Source organism: Sorex fumeus, unplaced genomic scaffold, assembly GCF_029834395.1.
Source record: "Sorex fumeus unplaced genomic scaffold, SorFum_2.1 ptg000129l, whole genome shotgun sequence".
NCBI lineage: Eukaryota > Metazoa > Chordata > Mammalia > Eulipotyphla > Soricidae > Sorex > Sorex fumeus.
Window position 1 is genome coordinate 8920961 of NW_026606186.1, and position 19876 is coordinate 8940836.

General features: G+C 66.1%; 1 protein-coding gene across 4 annotated transcripts in view; it reads right to left on the reverse strand.

The window, feature by feature from the left end:
- DAB2IP (DAB2 interacting protein) overlaps positions 1–19876 on the reverse strand; it is a 99699-nt gene that overhangs the window by 2288 nt on the left and 77535 nt on the right. For all 4 annotated transcript variants that reach the window (XM_056138602.1, XM_056138604.1, XM_056138605.1 and 1 more), the window contains 11 exons: positions 15554–15707; positions 15064–15162; positions 13485–14039; positions 10728–10872; positions 10485–10629; positions 8886–9122; positions 7194–7395; positions 6215–6393; positions 3554–4439; positions 2954–3106; positions 1349–1542 (listed from right to left, as the gene is read on the reverse strand). In XM_056138602.1, the coding sequence (XP_055994577.1) occupies positions 1349–1542; positions 2954–3106; positions 3554–4439; positions 6215–6393; positions 7194–7395; positions 8886–9122; positions 10485–10629; positions 10728–10872; positions 13485–14039; positions 15064–15162; positions 15554–15707 (2949 nt within the window). The remainder of the gene's footprint in view (positions 1–1348; positions 1543–2953; positions 3107–3553; positions 4440–6214; positions 6394–7193; positions 7396–8885; positions 9123–10484; positions 10630–10727; positions 10873–13484; positions 14040–15063; positions 15163–15553; positions 15708–19876) is intronic.

Below are 19876 nucleotides of genomic sequence, written 5' to 3' on the forward strand. Positions count from 1 at the left end.
GGAGCTGCTGCATGCCGAGACAAGGTCTGAGGGGAAGAGAAACTGCGGTCAGGGGCCGGAGTTTCAGGTGCCGACAGGACAGCAGGGAGGGCGCTGGCCTGGCACACTGCGGACCTGGCTTCCACGCTGGTACCCCAGATGGCCCCCTGAGCCCTACCAGGAGTGATCCCGGAGTGCAGAGCCAGGAGTCAGTCCTGGGCACCCACGCGGGGCCCCAAAACAAAGACAAGCACACAAAAGAAAAGTCGGACAAAACCAAGGGAAGGCAGGAGCCCAGAGAGTGCTCGGGGACCTGCTGGGGCATTGGGCTTCTCTGAGAGGCGCAGGGCACAGGTCTCAGATTATCCCCCATCTGAGAGCGCAACAGGCCCAAGAAATGAAGACGACGATGACGACAACGGTGGTCGCCAGGGGCAGTGTAATCAGAGAGCGGGTCAGCGACAGAGAGAAAGCGAGCCCGGGGCTCTTCCTGGACATCCCTGGCCAGCGTGGCTGGACAGCTGAGCTGAGGCCAGAGGCTGCTCTGGCCCATGGTGCCAGGGGCTCCAGGGGGCAACACCCCGCTTGAGGGGGCCCTGTGGGAGCCAGCAAGGCAGGCAGGCAGAGGGAAAAGAAAACTCTTTAAAACAAACACACGCGCACACACGTACAAGCGCGCACACACACGCCACACAGGCACACATGCATGCAACACGCAAGCGCACACATATGCACATGCAAGAAACGCACATGGGGCCAGAATGATAGTACAGCAGGTGGGGTGTGTGACTTGCACATGGTTGACCCGGGTTCAATCCCCGGCATCTGATAAGGTTCCCCAAGTACTACCAGGAGTAACCCCTGAGCATTGCTGGGTGTGGCCCAAAAAGCAATTAAAAAAAATGCACACAACTGTACACACATGCACCTGCCACACCCGTGCACACACATACACACATGTTCAGGCACAAACGCATGCACAGGCTGGCACAAACGTGCACACGGACACACACACATCCGCACACGTGGCTCCACAGTGGAACATGTGGAAGCAGGAACTGGTTTCTGCCCGGACCATGCACATGGAGGGAAGGGGGGGGTCCTGCTACTGGCTCCCAAAGATCAGCTCCTGCGTCCTGCTGGGGCAGGAGGCCAGGCCGAGCCGATCAGAACCTCCAGGCACCCGACGTTCTCCCCGTCCCAGGAAGGAAGCCCACAGGGGCCAGGGACAGGCTGGAGATGAAGGCTGAGAGCACTGAATCCCGATCTCCAGGATACCTCCACGGGGACCCTAAGCCACCTGGTGTCCACCCACCCCCCCGCACCGGGTGTCTCCGGGAGAGGCGTGGGGGCCGTCCCGCGCCCGCACCTGCTGATGATGCCCTTCATCTGGATGTCCTTGTCCTCCTGCTGCCGCCGCAGCCGCTCCTCGCCCTCCTCCAGCCGCGCCTGGTACTCCAGCACCAGCTTCTGCGTCGTCTCCTCCTGGCACTTGAACAGCGTCTCGTACTCCTCCAGCTTCTTGGTGGAGATGCGGAGCTTGTCCTGGAGCACCGCCAGGTCCTGCGGGGTCGGGGGTCGGGGGAGGGGGGCGGCACACGCAGGCACCGCGCGGGACAGAGCACAGCCTGGTGAGCACTGGCTGGCCGGCACTGGGTGGAGCTGCCCACCGCCACGCACGCCCTGCGGCCCGTCCTGCCGGGACACGCCCACGGAGCTCAGGAGCTGTGGGGCAGCTTGGCTGCAGGGACTCGAGTCCTGTTGCCCGCCCACGCACCCACCCACCCACCCACCCACCCACCGACTCCTGCAGCCTGGTGGGTGGAGGAGAGGAGGGTGAGGGGCCAAGCCCACATCTGGAAGTGAGGGTCCCAGTGCTCACAGCAAACCAAGGCTCGGGAGAGGGGACAGTGCTCGGGGCAGTGAGACCCAGAGCTGGGCTGGAGCCACTGGCTGGAAGAGTGAGGGGGAACAAGATGTGCTCTGGGTGGGGCAGTGGGTGCCCGGCCCACCGGATGGTTGAGGTGGGGGTGCCGGTCAGCACCAGGCCCAGTGACTACGAATAAGGGGTCCCGAGAACATGGGGCCTGGGCAGTGGGGGGAATGGACCCCAAATCCCTCCAAGGCCAGGAGGCCAGGCGCCCAGGGACAAGGGCAGAGCCACCCCAGAAGCAAAGCCAGTCCCCGTGAGAGCCTGGCTCGGGGACGAGGGTCTGCGGTCACCGGGAGGCCCGACAGACTCGGGGGCGAGCACTGGGCGGCTCCAGGGCCCAGGAGTGGGACGGGGATGAAAGGCTGGCGGGGAGGTGCAGGGGGCCAGCCGCTGTCCCCGCGGGGACCCCGGGCGGGAGGCCCAGGCTCACACAGGGCTCCGGGAGCACCGTGCCCGCCTGCCGGCCCCATCCCGAACCCATGGTCAAAGCAGGTGGAGGTGCGGCGGTGTGGGATGCGGGGGGCAGGGGGCGGGGGTGGGCACACAGGGATGGGACGCAGAAGCACCCACTGAAGAGCCCCCCCGATTCGCCCTGGCGGAGAAAGACCTCTGGGGCGTGCTCTGACCAGGACCCTGCCCGGGGGAAATCCTCCTCTGTCCTCCAGGAAGGACTGGGCCGGCCAATTCGGGGGCCTTCTCACACTCTCCCCGAACCTCCTTAGCACCCCCAGAGTCTCAGCAGCCCAGCTGTCCGGCGGGCAGGGGCCCTGGGCCTATAGCTAGCTCATCTGCCGCTCTCCTCTCCCAGACTCGGGGCTGCCTGCAGCAGGCTCCACGTCACCGTTATTTTTTTTTTTGGGGGGGTGAGGGGGTCACACCCGGCAATGCTCAGGGGTTACTCCTGGCTCGTGCACCAGGAATTACTCCGGGCGGTGCTCGAGGGACCCCATGAGATGATGCTGGGAATCGAACCCGGGCCGGCCGCGTGCGAGGCAAAATGCCCTAACCCGCTGTGCTATCACTCCGGCCCCTCCACATTACCTTTTCTGCTTGGCTGAGCTCCTCCTTACTCCTTAGCCTATCCCTGTGCGGGGGGTCTGGGCCCAGAACCTCGTCTTCTAACAACTGTGCGTTCATGGTCAAGAGCCACGCGGCCGTGCGGTCCAGGGCATTGGGACTCACGGGCGAAGGACCCTACAACGAAACACAGCTGTGAGGGGCAGAGTGGGGAGCGGGAGGGCGGGAGGGCAGGCGGGCAGGTGGCCCGGGGTGGGGTGGGGTGGGGTGGGGTGGGGGAGCGACTCTGCCCCGGGCCGCCCTGGTGACAGCCAGTGAGGGGGGGGCGGACTGTGTACTGGGAGCGGGGCTCCGCGTGAGGACAGGCTGACCCTACGCTGGGCAGGGCCTTCACAGGCCTGAGGCTGGGGACGGGCAGCGACCAACCCCCCCCACCGGCACGCGGGTCCTTGCAGGGGACAGGGCCTGGGGCGGCAGCATCCCTGCCTGCTTCGTGCAGGGTGAAGAAGGCGGAGGGGGCTGGCGGCATGGAATGGCAGGAGGGTACAGGCGCGGGTGTTCATGACCGGGAGGGAAGCGGCATGAGGTGGACGAGCCCCCCGTGGCCCCCCGCCCGCCACTCACCTGCTTGTGCGCGGCCCGCGGCTTCAGCTCGGGGCTGTCCCCCTTGGAGGACGAGGACTGTTGGCGCAGCCGGGCCCCGGGGCCCGCCCAGTCCGGCGAGGCGGAGGCCAGGGTGCCGCTGGCCGGCCGCGGGTACTGCAGGGTGCTGAGCAGCACTGGCGGCGTGCGGCCACGGGGCGCGGGTGGGGGCGGCGGCGGGGGCGGCGGCGGCTGGTCGATCCGGCGCTGGGGGCCGGCGCTGTTCTGCCGGGGCACGGCGGGCGGCCCGCCCTTCTCAGTCAGTGACATCTGCCGCCGCGCCAGCTCGCTGGGCCTCCGCGCCAGCTCCTCGGCACCGCCGAAGCCGCCCAGCTTGGCCGCGGCGGCCAGGTCCTCGCTGTTGCTGTGCGAGCTCAGGGAGCTGTGGCCCTCGGAGCCCGAGTCGCCCAGGCCGCGGGGGGACAGCGGCAGGCCGGCCGCCATCTGGTACACGGGGTTCTGGAAGGACAGCGGCGCCAGCAGCTGGGGCCGGCCCGGCGCGCCTTCGGAGGCGCCGGGCGTGGTGGGCGTCTGGCCCGCCCGCCGCACTGTGGCCAGCCCTGCCAGGCTCGCGGGGGCCGCCCGGGCCGGCCACCCGGCCACCAGCTGAGCCGCGGCCACCGGCCCGTCCACGGCGAGGGCGTCGGCGCCCGCGGGGGAGCTGGCCTCCCCGTCCAGCGCGCGGGCCTCCTGCAGGTCCACCATGGACAGGCTCTTGCCGCCGTTGGCCATCTGGAGGTCCGGCTCGTTGGCTTCTGAGTAACTGGAGCTGCGGGCGGGCGAGGGCTGGACCCCGGAGGACCTTGTGACAAAAAACAAGTCCTTGTTTTCGGGGGTTGGAGACGGTAACCGGGTGAAATCTACGAGACTGCAAGGAGACAAGCACACACAGGGAGAGAAGGGCGGTGAGTGTGGCCGCCGGGTCCAGCCCGCGGCACCCACCGACCACCCGGGCCCTGGATCTGGGGCAGGAGCAGCCTGAGCTGGAGGCCCCGGCGAACAGCGACAAAAACGCCCAACCTCCACCGGAGCCACGACGCCCGGCGCCGCCAGGCCGAGATAGCCCTGCCCAGGCCGCTGTCTGCCACAGGAGGACAGCGCCAGAGACCCGGGCCGGGCGGCCTGGCGCCTCTACCCTCGTTCCCTTGTACCCTGCGCCAGGCAGTGCCGGGGCCGGGGCTGCTCCGTAAGACGCCCCATCCGCCGAGCCCTCGCCCACACCCTCAGCCCCGCAACCCTGCGCGGTCCTGGGCCGCGGCTCTGAGCGGCCCGGCACAAACAGGCTCCCGCTGCCTCTGCTGCGGGTTCCCAGTCCGCCGAACCCCCCAGGTGGGGCCCCGCCTCCCGCGGCCGCCCCCTGGTCTGACTGGCAGGCGGGGGCTGGAGTTCCCTGCAAAAAACAGCTCCGAGGAGGATCTTCCCTGCGTGACTCAGGGGCAGGTCGCCCCGCCCACCTCCCCCCTGCACCCTCTTTTTTCCTGGCACCTCCTGGTCCCTCCCACCTCCCCCCTGCACCCTCTTTCCTGGTACCTCCCGGCCCCCCCTCCCCCCTGCCCCCTGCCCCCTGTTCCAAGCACCTCCTAGCCCTGCCCCCTAGGAGCCTTCCAAAGAAGGCTCAAGTAACAGGGCAAGGCAGGGGTCCGGGGAAGGGCCAGCTGGGCATCAGAAGGGTAAAAGGGCTCTGGCTGGGTTGAAGCCTCCCTGGCCTGGCTGAGCCTGGGCTGACGTTATCCCTGACCCTGCAGGCTGGGGCCTAGGCTGGCAGGTGTGGGCCTGGGCAGCAGGCAGAACTTGGGGGGGGGGGGCGGGGAGCCAGCACAGTGGTGGCCATCCCTGTGCCCACCCACTAGCACCCAGATCAGCTGCCCTCAGGACCCTCTGGCCGGCCGTCCCTGGGCTCAGCGCAACCCCTTCTAGTGGGCAGTGACGGGGACAGACAGCCTCAGACCCGGGGGCCCGTGGGTTCTTCCTTCTCCCTTTCCCCCAACCTCGGATGGCCTGTGGGGGCCACGGCATCAGAGGTCATCCGACTGCTGGACTCCAGCCCCCAAGGAGGCCACACCGAGCAGTGACCAGCACTTCAGCACCCAGACCGAGCTGCGCGGGCAGCCTCGCAGAGAGCTGGGCTCCAGAGCACCTGCCTCCCCCCACCATGAACCTTCCGGGGCCGCACCCTCATGTGTGCCGCCCCCCCCAAACTTCTCCCTGCCTCCCCTGGGGCTTCCAGCCGCCCGGCCTGGCTCTCTGCCGCATTCCCTCCGAAAATACAGCCCTGAAAGCCAGCGTCGGCGACCCGGGCCAGGACGAGCATCTCACGCACCCAGGAACCGGGAAGTGGAGGCGCAGAGGACCAGCGTGGCTGCTCTGTGGCAGAGCTTCGCTCCCACCAATGGAAACGCCACTTCCCCTCATGGGCTCACTCGGGGCTCCAGCGCACCCTCCCCCGGGAAGTCTTCCCGGTGGCGCCTTCCCCTTTCCCACCCACTTTCCCAGCCTGCTTTTGTAAACACGGGCTTGCGACCCCTTCGCTGGCCGAGACCTCGGACCCGCCGGGTGGGTTCTTGTTCACACGTGCCCCCCCAGCCCCTCCTACACACACACACACACACACCCAGCCCTTTCCCATTTCCCAGCAGCTCCTACCCAGAGAGGTCATTCTCAATCACCATCTTCTGGAGCCCAGCGGAGATGCTGCTGCTGCCAGAGCCGGGTGTGGAGGCCAGGTCATTGGTCCCTGCCAGCTGCCCGTTGCCGGGGGCACTCAACGCCGTGTGGACATCCCTCAGGATTCGTGGCAGGGGCCCCAGTTTGGCAATGATGCTCTGTAGAGACACCACAAGAGACCACCCCAGGGTGAGCAGAGAGGCCCCGGCCAGGAGGCCACATCCACAGCCCTGCCTGCAGCAGCTCAGAGCCCCCGAGCCCAGCCAGGTGCCAGGGAGGCCCAGCCCACACCTCCCACCCACAATCACGCCCCGAGGAAAAGCCCTAGCACAGTCCGGCCGATGCTTCCCTCCCGAGACAAGTGGGCACCTGTCACCCATTAAGTGGGCAGGCAGGGGGGGCGATGCAGAAACAGGCCAAGCCCAGCACAGGGCGAGGCGGCCAGTGGCTGGCCCATACAGCAGGGAAGAAGACCTGGGCCCCGGCTCCATCTTTCTGACCGCCTCTCCTGTTGCTACAGGCAGGGGGACGCGTGTCCGGCAGGGGGGCACGGTCAGTCTCCTGGCCTGGGCTTCTCACTCCCCAGAGGCCCAGCCCTGCCTCTCACACACTCAGCTGGGGGCTCCCCGGGGAAAGGGGCTGGTCCCAGCCCAAGACTCAGCACTATGGGCAGTCGCCTCTAGGGCACCTGACCCCGCCAACCCCGGGGTCAGCAGCCACTACCGTGAGAAGGTCACCCTGGTGCCCGAGAAAGGCCCGCAATCCTGGAGACAGATCCTGGCAGGGCTCGTCTCCAACCACCTGCTCACTGTGGGGGGTGGGGGTTGGCGGGGTGTGGGGGCGGGGTAGGGAAGCCCTAGGCCACAGAGGGGGCACCTCAGGGTGAGGCTGGCAATGCCGGGAGTCCGGGGCAGGGCAAGTGTGGGGAGCTGGGCAGCTTCTGGCGGGGGACAGGCACCTGCTCCAGCTGGCTGACGGCCTCCCAGAGCAGCGAGTGCAGGCTGGAGAGCTCGCGGCCCAGGTCGATGTAGCCCTCGAAGCCGGCCGTGTTGGAGATGGTCTCGGGGTTGGAGATCTCCAGCAGGAAGCGCTGCATGTTGGTCCACTCGTGCTCCAGGAACTGGTTCATGAATGACATGTACTCCTCCTTGCTGCCGAACCTGTGGGTGGGGGCGGGCGCCCGGGGTCAGCCCCGCCTCCGCCGCCGCGCACAGCCTGAGCCCCACTGAGGGTCGCCCCTCCCACAAAGGACAAGAAGCCCTCCCCACCCCACCTTGACTTCAAATCGCTAGGAACCCTGGCACCGCCTCCCGCCAACGCCTCTAGGTTCCCTCCAAGCTCCACCGCTTAAGGTGCCGGGGTGTTGGGGAACCAAATCCGGAGCCCCACACGCAATCCAAGTGCTCCTGTCCTTCAGCTAGAGGCTGACCCCTCGACCACGGCTGTTTGGTCTGGAGCCGTACTCTGGCTCTGCTCTCTGTCCATCTGTCCATCTCCGGGGGAATGTGGCGGTGGCCCCTCCCTGCCAGCACACAGCCCTCAGGCCTGCCCAGCCAAACCCCGCTCCCCTTTATCCCATCTTCCAGGAAGCCCATCTCTGCACCTGGGCCGCTCTGCTGGGAGACGGCTCCGTCCCCCTCGCCGCTCTGCTGCCCGCCATCATTCCCTCTCGCCTCCCCTGTCTCTGGCACCCGGGGTCTGCGCTCCGCTAGGGGAGGGCGGGGACCCCTAAGAAGCAGCCTCGAGCACCAGGAGAGGAGATGTGCCCAGCCTGGGGCTCAGGACCCTTGGAAGCCCTCTGCCTGCAGGCACCTGGGCCACCCGATCCAGCCGGGCCAGCAGAAGCTAAGGAGAGAAGCCTCGGGGTGGATGGACTGCTCGCCCGCCAAGGACACAGAAGGAAGCACCACCCCGCCCTCTCCGTTGGCGAGCAGGGGGCTGCCCTCAGAGAGAGGGAGCGGGAGGATGAGGAGAATGAGGAAGAGGAGGAGGAGGAGAGGAGGAGGAGGAGGAGGAGGAAGAGGAGGAGAAAGAGGAGAAGGAGGAGGAGGAGGAGGGAAAAGGAGGGGAGGGGGAGGAGGAGGAGGGGAGGAGGAGGAGGAGGAGGGGAGGAGGAGGAGGAGGAGGGAGAAAGAGGAGGAGGAGGGAGAAAGAGGAGGAGGAGGAGGAGGAGGGGAGGAGGAGGAGGAGGAGGAGGGAGGAGGAGGAGGAGGAGGGAGGAGGAGGAGGAGAAAGAGGAGCAGGGGAGGACGAGGAGGAGGAGGAGGGAGAAGGAGAAAGAGGAGGAGGGGAGGAGGAGGAGGAGGAGGAGGAGGAGGAAGAGGAGGAGGAGGAGGAGAAGGAGGAGGAGAAAGAGGAGGAGGGGAGGAGGAGGAGGAGGAGGAGGAGAAGGAAGAGGAGGAGGAGGAGGAGGAGGGAGGAGGAGAAAGAGGAGGAGGGGAGGAGGAGGAGGAGGAGGAGGAGGAGGAGGAGGAGGAAGAGGAGGAGGAGGAGGAGAAGGAGGAGGAGAAAGAGGAGGAGGGGAGGAGGAGGAGGAGGAGGAGGAAGAGGAGGAGGAGGAGGAGGGAGGAGGAGAAAGAGGAGGAGGGGAGGAGGAGGGGGCGACCGGTGACCCTGGGCCCCACGTGGCCGGGCGGGGGCCGCCACTCACTTGGCAAAGTTGGCCAGGTTTTGGGTGACCTTGGCAATGAGCGTGAGGGTGCGGGCGGTGCGGTCGTCGGGGTACTCCTGCAGCAGGTGGAAGAGGGAGGGCGACATGATGGCCGGGCACAGGAAGCGCAGGAACAGGGAGGCGCTGATGAGCCGCTCGCTGATGTCGGGGCGCCCGCGGCTGCTGCACTCCTGCCGCCACGAGGCGAACACCTCCTTCAGCTCCCGGGGGAACACGCTGGGGGCGGGGGGACACGTGGGGGTCAGCCAGGCGCAGGACGGGGGCTAGCTGTCGGGGGGTGGGGAGGGGCGGGGAGGGAGGGTCCAGTGCTGGGAAACAAGGCCGGGGCCTCCCATGCGGAATAGGCCTCTGCCTCTAGCTGCTGGCCCGAGCCCTCGAGCACCGGCGGGCAGTGGGGGTCCCACCTCCCGAACAGACCGCGGCCAGTGAGGAGCGGTCAGGCCGCCACGTTCACTCCCTCTGCCCGCTTAGCGCGAGAGCCCCGGACTTCAGGGCCTAGAACCCCTCAAGAAGCGGGGAGCAGGGGCCCAGGGAGACTGACCCATCGGGTAAGGCGCTCGCCTTGCACCTGTGGCCAACCCCCATGCCACAGGCTCCTGGACAGAGCCAGGACAGCCCCTGAGCACCACTGCGGGGGGGGGGGGGGGCGGACCCCCAAAGACCAAAAGGAAAAAAAGAAAAAAGAAAGGAAAGAGAGGTGAATTTCATTCCTGGGAGGAGACGGTGGCCTCCCAGGTGTGGGTGCCATGTCTGCGGGTGATGCCTGCCAGGCCCGTGATGCTTTCCACCCTGAGGGCCGTGCTCTTGGCCTGGGTGCCCAGGACCAGCCTTGCCCTGGTAGTCACCAGCTCAGGCCGCTCCGACACACCATTCCGAGCACCAGGGCACCGTGGGAGCTCCCGGGCCTGGATGCACCCGAGAGCTCTAGGCCCCGCAGGCTCTCCTGGAGCATCGGCTGGACCACGGGAGACCAGAGTCAGCAGGCAACAGAAAGACGCCGTCCACAGGCCCACCCCCGGCCTGTGCCTGCAGCCCAGCCCGGGGCAGGGGAAGCATATTCCTGGGGAGTCCCAGGTTTGCTGACTGGCCTGGGGAGGGAGCGCCTTGTGCAGGGGGACCCCTTCATGGGTTCTGGGGGCGCCCCACAGTCCCCCTACTACTTGGGACTGAGCAAGGACCCCCACTCCTGCACAGAGAGCCAGGGCAGGGGGACGGCCCCCTCGGGGCAGCCACTCTCTGTGCATGCGAGGCTCTGCCCAGACACCCACACAGCCCCGCAACAACCCTCTGCCGGGAGCCGCAGACCCCTGCGGACAGGCTGGGGTCCCCCATTTCCCTGGCACGTGGGCGCATGCTGATAGTGGCATGAGCAGTTCTCAGCACCATCCCTGAGCTCTGGGACGCTCCCTCGCAGGCCAGAAGCCAAAGCAACCAGCACAGGCTCAGCCGGTCTAGCGGCCAGTGAGCAGTGGGCAAGAGGCTGCCCCCCACCCCCCACCCCAACTCTGTCAGGAGCCAGGCGCAACCCCCACCCCCACCCCAGCCATGAGCGCAGGGGGCCTGGCGGGCGGCACTGACCAGTAGGAGTTGATGATCTTGCAGAAGGCCAGCTCACAGCACATCTTGAGGTTGCCCTGGTGCTCGGGCAGGTCAGCGGCCGAGCACTTGCTGGGGTCCACCTCGCAGTTCTCATCTGACTCGTACAGCGCCTTGATAAACTCTCCTGGTAGGGGGGCGGGGGGGAACAGGGAATGGGCGTGAGTGCCCGAGGGACGGCTTCCCCACCCCACCCTCTCACCCCCGCCCTGCGCCTGGCCCTACCGAGCGCATCCTGCAGGTACTTCTGGCCCACCAGCTTGAGGTACTCCTCGATGGCCTTGGTGGCCAGCGTGTTCTCCCGGAAGATGAGGTGCTCATTGTCCCCGCAGCGGTCCACCTCGGACATCATCAGGTCCGTGAGGAAGTCCTGCCGGGATCGGAGGAGGTGAGGACGGCAGGCCCCCGACTGTGGGCGGGCGGAACCTCCCTACATTCCAGACCCGCTCCCTGGCCAGGAGCGGACCCCGCTTCTGGGGTCCCCTCCTCGTCGGCTGCTGTATGCAGCCCGGGGCAGGGAGCCTGGAAGCCTGGGGGAGGAGGATGGGGGCGCCAAAGCCAGGGTCCCAGGTAGGGCCCCCCACGGCCATGGCGCCCCTGCCGGATGCCTGGGCAGGCCTAGCGTGCCCAGAGTAGGATGTGGCTCCTCGCACACGTGGCGCTCTCAAAACAGGAAGCTGGGCTTCCCTGACCCCCATCCAACCCTCTGTGGGTGCCGCAGCCCCCACAGTACAGATGGGACGGGGGGGATTTGGGAGACTGGGGGAAGGACTTCAGGGCAGGGCTGTCAGCTCGGAGGTAGGGGGCGCAGTTCCAGGGGCTCGGACGCCTCAGAAGCACCTGCAACCGCCCTGTGTTCAGGGCGGCACTATTCAACCACAGCCAGAAATCTGGAAACAACCCGAGTGCCCCAGAACAGGCAGATGGATAAAGAAACCACGGCACATCTACACCATGGAATACTAGGCAGCTGTCAGGAAACATGAAGTCATGAAATCTGCCTAAAAATGGGTGGACATGGAAAGTCCCGCGCCGAGAGAAATGAGTCAGAAGGAGAGGGACAGATCAATGAATGAGGGACTGCATTCATTCTTGGTACATAGAAATACATATATCGGGCTGGAGCCATAGCACAGCGGGCGGGGCGTTTGCCCTGCACGTGGCCAACCTGGGTGCGACTCCCAGCATCCCATAGGGTCCCCCGAGCACCGCCAGGAGGGATTCCTGAGTGCATGAGCCAGGAGGAAAACCTTGTGCATCGCCGGGTATGACCCCAAAAGCAAAAAACAAACCAACAACAACAACAAAAATACACATCTAAGGAGAAGGATAATATCCATAATAGCCAGGGAAAACAGGGGTTAGGAGGGTTAGGAGGACTGGTCAGCGGTTGGAACTAACCACAAGTGTGTGTGGGGGGGCTGAGGGTAGGTAAGATAGAGAAGGGACCGCTAGGACAGTAATAAAAGGGAATGATCACGCCGGTCAAGAGGCGAGAGATTTAAGTAGGTAAGGGATATGCTGGATAACCTTTCAGCATCAATATTGCAAACCACAGTGCCCAAAAGGAGAGAAAGAGAGAGAGAGAGAGAGAGAGAGAGAGAGAGAGAGAGAGAGAGAGAGAAGACAAGCGTCTGCCATAGAGGCAGGGAGTGGGGGGTGGTGAGAAGGACCCCGGGACACTAGTGCTGGGAAATGTACCCTGATGGAGGGATGGGTGTTGGAACACTGTATGACTGAAATCCAATCGTGAACGACTTGTAACAAAAAAAAAAATACCAATAATTAAAATAAACAAAAACAAAGCAGCACCTGCAACATGCCTGGCACGGGGGGGCGAGAGCAGGAGCCCAGGTGGCACCCTCCACCTTCGTCCGCCCCCCCCCTTCCTCCCCGCCGCAGTTCTTACTAGAGGAGCAATGGAACAGTAAGGACAGAACAGTAACGACGGGACAATCTCGAAGCCCCCGAAAGCAGAGGCCGGGAATGCTGGCAGGGCAGGGAGGGCACTGGCCTGGGTCCTCCCCTAGCGCAGAGACGGGGGAGTCCATAGGGGTGCAGAGATCCAGGCGGGAAGCAGAGCTCTGAGTTAGGACGTCCACCCCGCCCCCCCCCCCGGAACCAAGTGTCTATGCAGAGCCTGGGGGGGGGGGGTGGTCCCTGAAGGGCAGGCAGGGCACAGGCAGGTGCAAGGCACAGCAGGATCTTCGGGGACGCCGGGGTCTGGCTTCCTTCACCCTCTGCTCTCCCACCTGCCCCTCAGAGGGCCCAGTCCTGCCTCCGTTCACACCCACACCGAGGGCAGCCAAAGGCAAAGACACCTCAGACCCCCGTGAGGTCCAAAGGACCCCTGGGGCAGAGGGACCACCCTGGGGGGGGGGGCTGAGACCCTCATGGGCACAGGGGGACCTGGGGGCTAAGGCCGTCACGCCTCTCCCCCACCTGTCACATGCACAGGTCTGGCCAGATCTGCTGGGCCAGCACGAAGGGCTCAGAGCACCTGGGGACTGTGTGGGGTGGGGGGGGCACCCTGGGGTGTGTAGGAGGGCCTCTCTAAGGGTCCTGAGAGGGGGCCAGACAGCCCAGGCTTGGCCCTGGACTCTTCACAGTTCTGTACCCAAGGGTCACCCTGCACTCGGGCTGAGGACTCTGGGCATAAACCAAACCCCCCAACACACCCACCGGCCGGGGGGGGGGTCTCATGTCACCAGCCGTGACAGGGGTCCCCTGCCCGGGCCCGGGTGCAGTCTGCTCCAACAGCACTGCTCGGGGGGGATGAGGGGTGGGGTCCCCCAGTGCGGGGGTCACTGTCAGGTGCGGATGGTCACCTGCTGGAGATCCCAAACACACACCTATGGGCAGGCGTGCAGAGAGGGGCTGCACTGGGGCTACAGGGGGCGGGGGAGGGGGGAGACCCCCCAAACCTCGGCCCCCAACCCCCCCCCCAGGCTCCCGGCCACAGGAGCAGGCGCACAGACTCACCTTGACCTTGCCAGTGCTCTGCAGGATGTGCACCAGCGCCGACGCCATCTCCTCCTTGGTCTTGGCGCTGAGGATGGGCTCGAGGGCGGCGCAGAGCCCCAGGTAGTGGTTGGTGATGTGCTCGGCGAACTCCTTGTACATCTCCATGGGCAGGATGGTGATGGTCTGGTAGCGCGCCTTGATGCGGATCATGGGTCCGGGGCCCTTGCCGCCCTTGGGGTTGGGCGTCACCACCGGGTACCACTTCTCCACGAACTGCCGCCCGGCCACCGAGGCGGCGGGCAGGCTGACCAGCCCCAGGTAGCTGCTCCGCTCCTTCTTCTTCTTCTTGTCGGTCTCGCGGTACAGGTGCACCGTGACCGTGCGCAGGGGCGGCAGGTTGTGGAACTCGAAGTGCTCGCCCCAGAAGACGTTGTCGGTCTTGAGCTTGCCCGTGGTGCGGGCGTACAGCACATCGTCCAGGCACAGCTCGCACAGGTACTTCTTCTTGGCCGGCAGGTCCTTGGCCTCGATGACCCACAGCTTCAGGACGTGCTCCACGCGCCGGCTGTTGTCCTGCATGCGCAGGGGGCCCCTGGTGAGGCGCGCGCCAGCCCCCTGACCACCCCGCCCCCTCTGCGGAACGGAGATGCCCCAGCCCCTCCAGAGCAGGGAGGGGCCCCAGAGCCCTCCAGGGAGATGCCCCGGCCCCTCTAGAACAGGAAGAGGCCCCAGCCCCTAAGAACAGGGAGATGCCCCGTGCCCGTCTAGAACAGGGAGATCCCCTAGGTCCCTCCAGAACAGGGAGATATTCCAGTCTATCTAGAACAGGGAGAGGCCTCACCCCCTCTAGAACAGGGAGATGCCCCAGTCCCTCTAAAACAGGGAGATACCCCATGCCCCTCCAGAACAGAGAGGCTCCATCCTATCTAGAACAGGGAGAGGTCCCAGCCCCTCTAGAACAGGGAGATCCCCTGGGCCCCTCCAGAACAGGGAGATATCCCAGTCCATTTAGAACAAGGAGAGGCCCCACCCCCTCTAGAACAGCGAGATGCCCTGTTCCTTCTTTAGAACAGAGGATGAGATGCTCCTCCCCCTTCTCCAGAACAGGGGGCTGAGAACACAGTGAAGCAGGAGGCCACAGGTGCTCGGAGAGGAGAGGGCAGCTGAGCCGCCGGGCTGAAGTCACCCAGCGGTGGTGCCTTCCGCGGGTTATCGGGGGACCAGGACACAGCCCAGGGGAGCAGGGGCAGATACAGATGCAAGGTGAGACACGCGAGACCCCGGGGACCCCAAGAGGAGACAGGCATGAAATCTGGAGCTGGGTCGGAGAGCAAAAATGGGCTGGGGGTGAGGGGACAGTGTCAAGGAGAGGGTGGGCGGAAGCAAGAGTCGCAGAGGCAAGGACCCCCGAGTCCAGTGTCCAGCAGCCCAACAGTCAGCCTCTGGGCCCGCCCAGAATGCCCCTTCAGAACCCAGACCCCTCCTGGGGGCACCTGGCCCTGCATTCTGTCACCCCCACCTGACACCTTCATACCAGAGCCTGATCTACCATATGAGTTGGGTCAGCCCTGGGCAGGGGGAGGGGGTGCAGGCCTACTTTGTTGGGGTGCACTGCTCGTCGCAAGTTCTCCATCCACTTGTCCCGCTCAGCGGCTGACCGGCAGGAGAAGCACTTGCTCCCGGATGATGTGGTCACCTGTGGGGGTGGCAGGGCACGGTCACAAAGGTGGCGGACAGCCTAGGGGCCCTGTCCAGGTCAGAGGGCGATGCTCAGCCCCAAACCCCAGAGAGAGAGAGAGCAGGCCTGAGGCCCCCTCGGCCCCCAGCGACATCTGCGGAGGGGACAGCAGTGATGCCAGCCGGGCAGCACGGCACTCTGGGGGTCTCACTGCAGACAGGTGGGGGGTGCTGGGCCCCGGGGCGCTTGTCCCCTATGCTGCCCCCAGAGTCCCCCAACCCCGACTGCTCCTGCCTCCCTGGCATCGGCAAAGGGTATGTGGGGGGAGAACCAACAAGCTCTCCCCGGCACCACGGCACCCCGGCAGTGGCCACGGGGCCGGCAGGACGGCGTCCACACAGGGCCTCACCTCGAAGCAGTAGTCCTGACCCAGGATGCTGCTGTGCACGGGCTTGATGAGCACCTCCTCCTCCATGCTGAGGTCCAGCGCCTCCACCGCGCTGCTGGGGCTCAGCAGGGACTCGTGTGAGCGAGACTCCTTCAGCCTGGGCATCAGATGGGACCTGCGAGGGGCCGGGCGTCAGGCGGGGACCCCCCTCGGCCGGGGCGGATCTCCACCCCTCCATGCTGCTGCACCCCCACAATGGGACCCCGCCTGGAAGTCGGGTGGACGGGGGATCTCTCTGTGGCCCGAGCTGCCCTCCGACCCCTCTCCCAGTTCCCACCCGGACAGGGGCTGTCCCCTGCCCCCACTCCAGAGTCCAGTGGCTTGTCCAGGGGCCCCCCAGAGGCAGGTGGGAGACAGGCAGAGGTGGGCCACGTCTGAGACCACCCAGTTGCAACGCTCTGAGATGAGGGTGCGGGTGGGCTTGGCCGCGAGGGCGCAGACACTTCCTGTGGCCCCAGAGCCCCAAGGGCCTGGGATAGCCCCTTCTCCTCTCTGAGCCTGTCTGTCCGCGGGTCCTCATGTGCGGACGGAGCCCTCCCCGGCCCCCCAGACTGTCTGCCCAAGCCTCCGCCCTTCTCCCCGTGACTTCAGGCCGGACAGGCCGGGACCTGAGGGCCAGCACCCCACCCCCTGCGCAGAGCTGGTGCCGTGTGGGCTCAGAACCCGGACAGGGGCTGCGGCATCCCTGAGTCTCCTGACATGCAGTCCTGGGCCGCCCCGGGAGTGGCCTCGCCCCCTTGGGGACCCCGAGAGCCACCCCAGACAGCCCTGATACTGACACTGTGACGGGCAGAGGGAAGAAGGGCACAGGTCAGGTGGGCTGGGGGGAGGGCAGGGTGGCACATACGCACACACACACCCACGCACGTACACACACGTGTACACACACACACACACACACGCACGCGTGTGCGCGTGCTCGCACAGGCTTTCTCCCCATGAGGCCTGGCTCCTCCTGCTTGGACAGGCCTGTGCCCCCCCCCCCACACCCTGCCGGGGACAGACTCCCACACCTGCCCCAACCAGCCCCCGGTTGGGGTCTCCTACCTTCCTGTTGGGAAAGGCTGAGCCCCGACAGCCCCTCGGCCCAGTGGCCGCCGGGGCTGACACGCAGCTCCTGGCCCGGCCGGGAAATCCTGCCCGGGCAGGCGGGCGCACTTGGAACCCAGGAAGTGCGCAGGGCGGGGCCGTGTCTGGGGCCTCCTCCTGCCTGGAGCTCACCACGTGGGGAGAGGGAAGGGAGGGGCTCAGCATGGGACCTGCTCGGGGAGACCCCTCGCCCGGGGCCTGGCCACCGTGGGGCGCGCGGCAGGGAGGCCAGCAAGCCTCCGGCACCTCAGCCTGGCCCTACAGGGAGGCACCGCAGCCAGGTGGGGGGCCCTGCGCACTAGAGTGTGTGCCAGCATGGGCACATGTGTGCGCACACGTGTTCATACGCATCTGTGTGTGCAGGCACGCGTGTCTGTGTGTCAGCAGGAAGTGTTTTCTGTCTGTCCACCTGGGGTTCAGTGGACAGAGCGGGGCGTCCCGTGACCAGGCCAGTGAGACCCCACAGTCCTCATGCTCCCTGGGCTCCGAGGGGCCAGGGCCCCCGTGACTGGCCGATAGGGGGGGTGTCGGTGTGCCCCTGGGGTATGAGATGACGGGAGCTCTGGAAAGGGAAGCAGTGGCTTGGTCACTCCCTGGACACAGTGGAGCAACAGTCAGGACAGCAGCCCCCCACCTCCCCCACACCGCGCATGCGCGCACACACACACACACACACACACACACACACACACACACACACACACAACAGCAGCAGGAATGGGGAGACCAGGGGCTCTTGCGGGTGGGTGGGTGGGTGGACAGCCCCCATCTCAGGGCATCTGCTCCACTGAGGGGGTGGGGGCGCTGCTGGCCTCTGCCTTATCCCCGCCTGGGGTACCCGCAGCCCCAGGTCACTCACTGCACCCCCACCGCACCCCATGGAGTGCCTGTCTGCCAGGAGGAAGGGGGGGGGTCTCAGCAGGAGGCACTCTTAGTTTCCCATCAATACCCTCCCGCCCTCCCTGCCCCCAGTAGCCTCCCAGCCTGGGGGCCTTCCTCCATGCAGCCCTCAGGACCCTGATGGCAGGTCACCTGGCATGTGCCCCCGCCATGTCCATCAGCCTGTGCTGGGGCTTGGCCCAGGCCAGAGCACCCCAGAGCCCAGTGCCGCAGGTGAGGGTGCTGGAGGAGGGGAGCGCCCACCCGGACCCTCAGGCCTGGCCACGGCTGTTCCGGAGGAAAAGGGAACAGATGGAGGGGGGCCCGGCAGCACCACCACCCACCCCGAGGCCCAGACTCCTCTGCCCGGTATGGAGGGGACTCAGAGTCAAGACTCTCTAACCGGGTCCACCGCAGTGGTGGCTGAGGCTGGGGGTCCCGAGGACCCTCTACCCCACCCCTCCCGTTGCCACCCAAGTCCTGGTGGCCCTAGGAATACCTCCTCCACACGCCCTTCCCCACCTCACCCTGCAGTAGCCAGCCTCCAGGGAGTCCCAGGCCTGGGGGGGTGGCCTGCCTGAGTCACACCACCCTCCTGCACGTCTCCATCCCCCCCACATCCTTCCTTGGCTTTCAAAGGCCGCATGAATGCCCCGTCTCTCCGGACGGACAGCGCCCCCGCTTCCCCAGAAGTCACACTGGGGCAAGGCCAGGTGTTTTGGGTGAGGGGGGGTCGGTTCTTGGGGGGGGGGGGCGGTCAGGGAAACCTCCAACTCCAACCGGGGAAGAATGTTGGGCAGCGCAGGGCAGGGCCAGAGCAGAGCCCAACAGCAGGCCATTGTGTGGGCCACTGGGTAGAAACAATGGGACATTGTGGGCCACTGTCCACGGCTCCAGGGCCACGGCCTTATCTGATTGCCTCCCAGCCAAAGCCGTCCCTTTTCTCCCCAAAGGTTAGAGACACAGTTTAGCAATAAACTCCCCGCTATCTCCAGAGGGCAGGAGAACCCCCACCCCCCTCCCAGGACCAAACTAGCAACAACGGAGAAATCCTATTTGGCATGGCCCGGGGGTTCCCAAGCGAAGGGGGGGGGGGGTGTGAGCAGTCCGGAAAGCAGGAGGCTCAGGGGCTGACTCCCAGCAGAGACACCCCCCCTCCACCCACTCCCGGGGCCAGGAAGTTGAGGTCTGGGGCACTGCGGCAGCTCTGCCGGGGGAGATGCCGTGAAAGGCCGGGCAGTGCAGTGAGGAGATGCAGGCAAGAAGGTTGGCGGCCCAGGGCCCGGGACAGGAGGCCTCAAGGCCAGAACACGGGTCGTGGGAGCAGATGGGGATCCTGTCGATCAGAGCGAGGCTGTGCGGGTGGGAGTTGGGGAGCACGCGCAGGCCAGGGGCTACTCAGCCAACAGCACGGGGGTGGGGGGCCCAGCTCTGAGCACGGCCGACCAGGACAGGACGGGTGGAGACACAGTCACCCTCTGCCCTGCCCCTGACTTCTCGGGCCCCGACTTCTGCAAAGCATGGGGAACTGCACCCACCCACCCCGACCGCCAGCTTGCAGGCTCGGTGAAGCCTCCGAAAATAAGACGCCGAAGCCCCACGTAGCCTGATGCAAGAGAAAGGAATAGAAGGGCAGCTGAGCCCGTCCTCAAGTCCCCGGTCTATGCATCTAGGTACGAAGGTCGGCCCCATCCCCAAAATGGAAGGGGAAGACACCCAGCTGGGCTCCCCGGAGGAGGTGGCACCCAGGGCGCCAGGCCCGCAGGCTCCCGCATCAGGTCAGAACAGGTCTGTGTGTGGCTGCCGGGTCGGCGGGTGCTGACCTCTTGGGAACGGAGCCCCGGGACAAACCAGGGTGGAGCACCACCCAGAACGTCCGGCCTGGCCCGGCCCGGCCCTGCTGGCCTGGGAACCGGCTGCCGGGCAGAGCACACTCCTGGCCGGCGGGGTCCCGGGGGAGGGGGAAGAATGCAGGCCGGGAGACAGCCTGTCCTTAAAAGGCAGGCGGCCCGCGAAGGCTCCTGGCCACAGGGCTGTGGGCTTGGCCCTGGGCCCAAGGAGCGCAGACAGGTCCCCACAGCAGTCCCTGGCCAGTGTGCACAAACACACTCACACACACAGACACTCACACACAGTCATACAGAGACAGACACTGACACACTCAGATAAACACATACTCAGGCACAGAGACAGTCATACACAAGACACACACATGCAGACACAGACACAGCCAGAGACACACACGCACGAACACAGAGACAACCAATCACACACACATACATGCAGGCAGACACACAGCCATACAGACACACACAT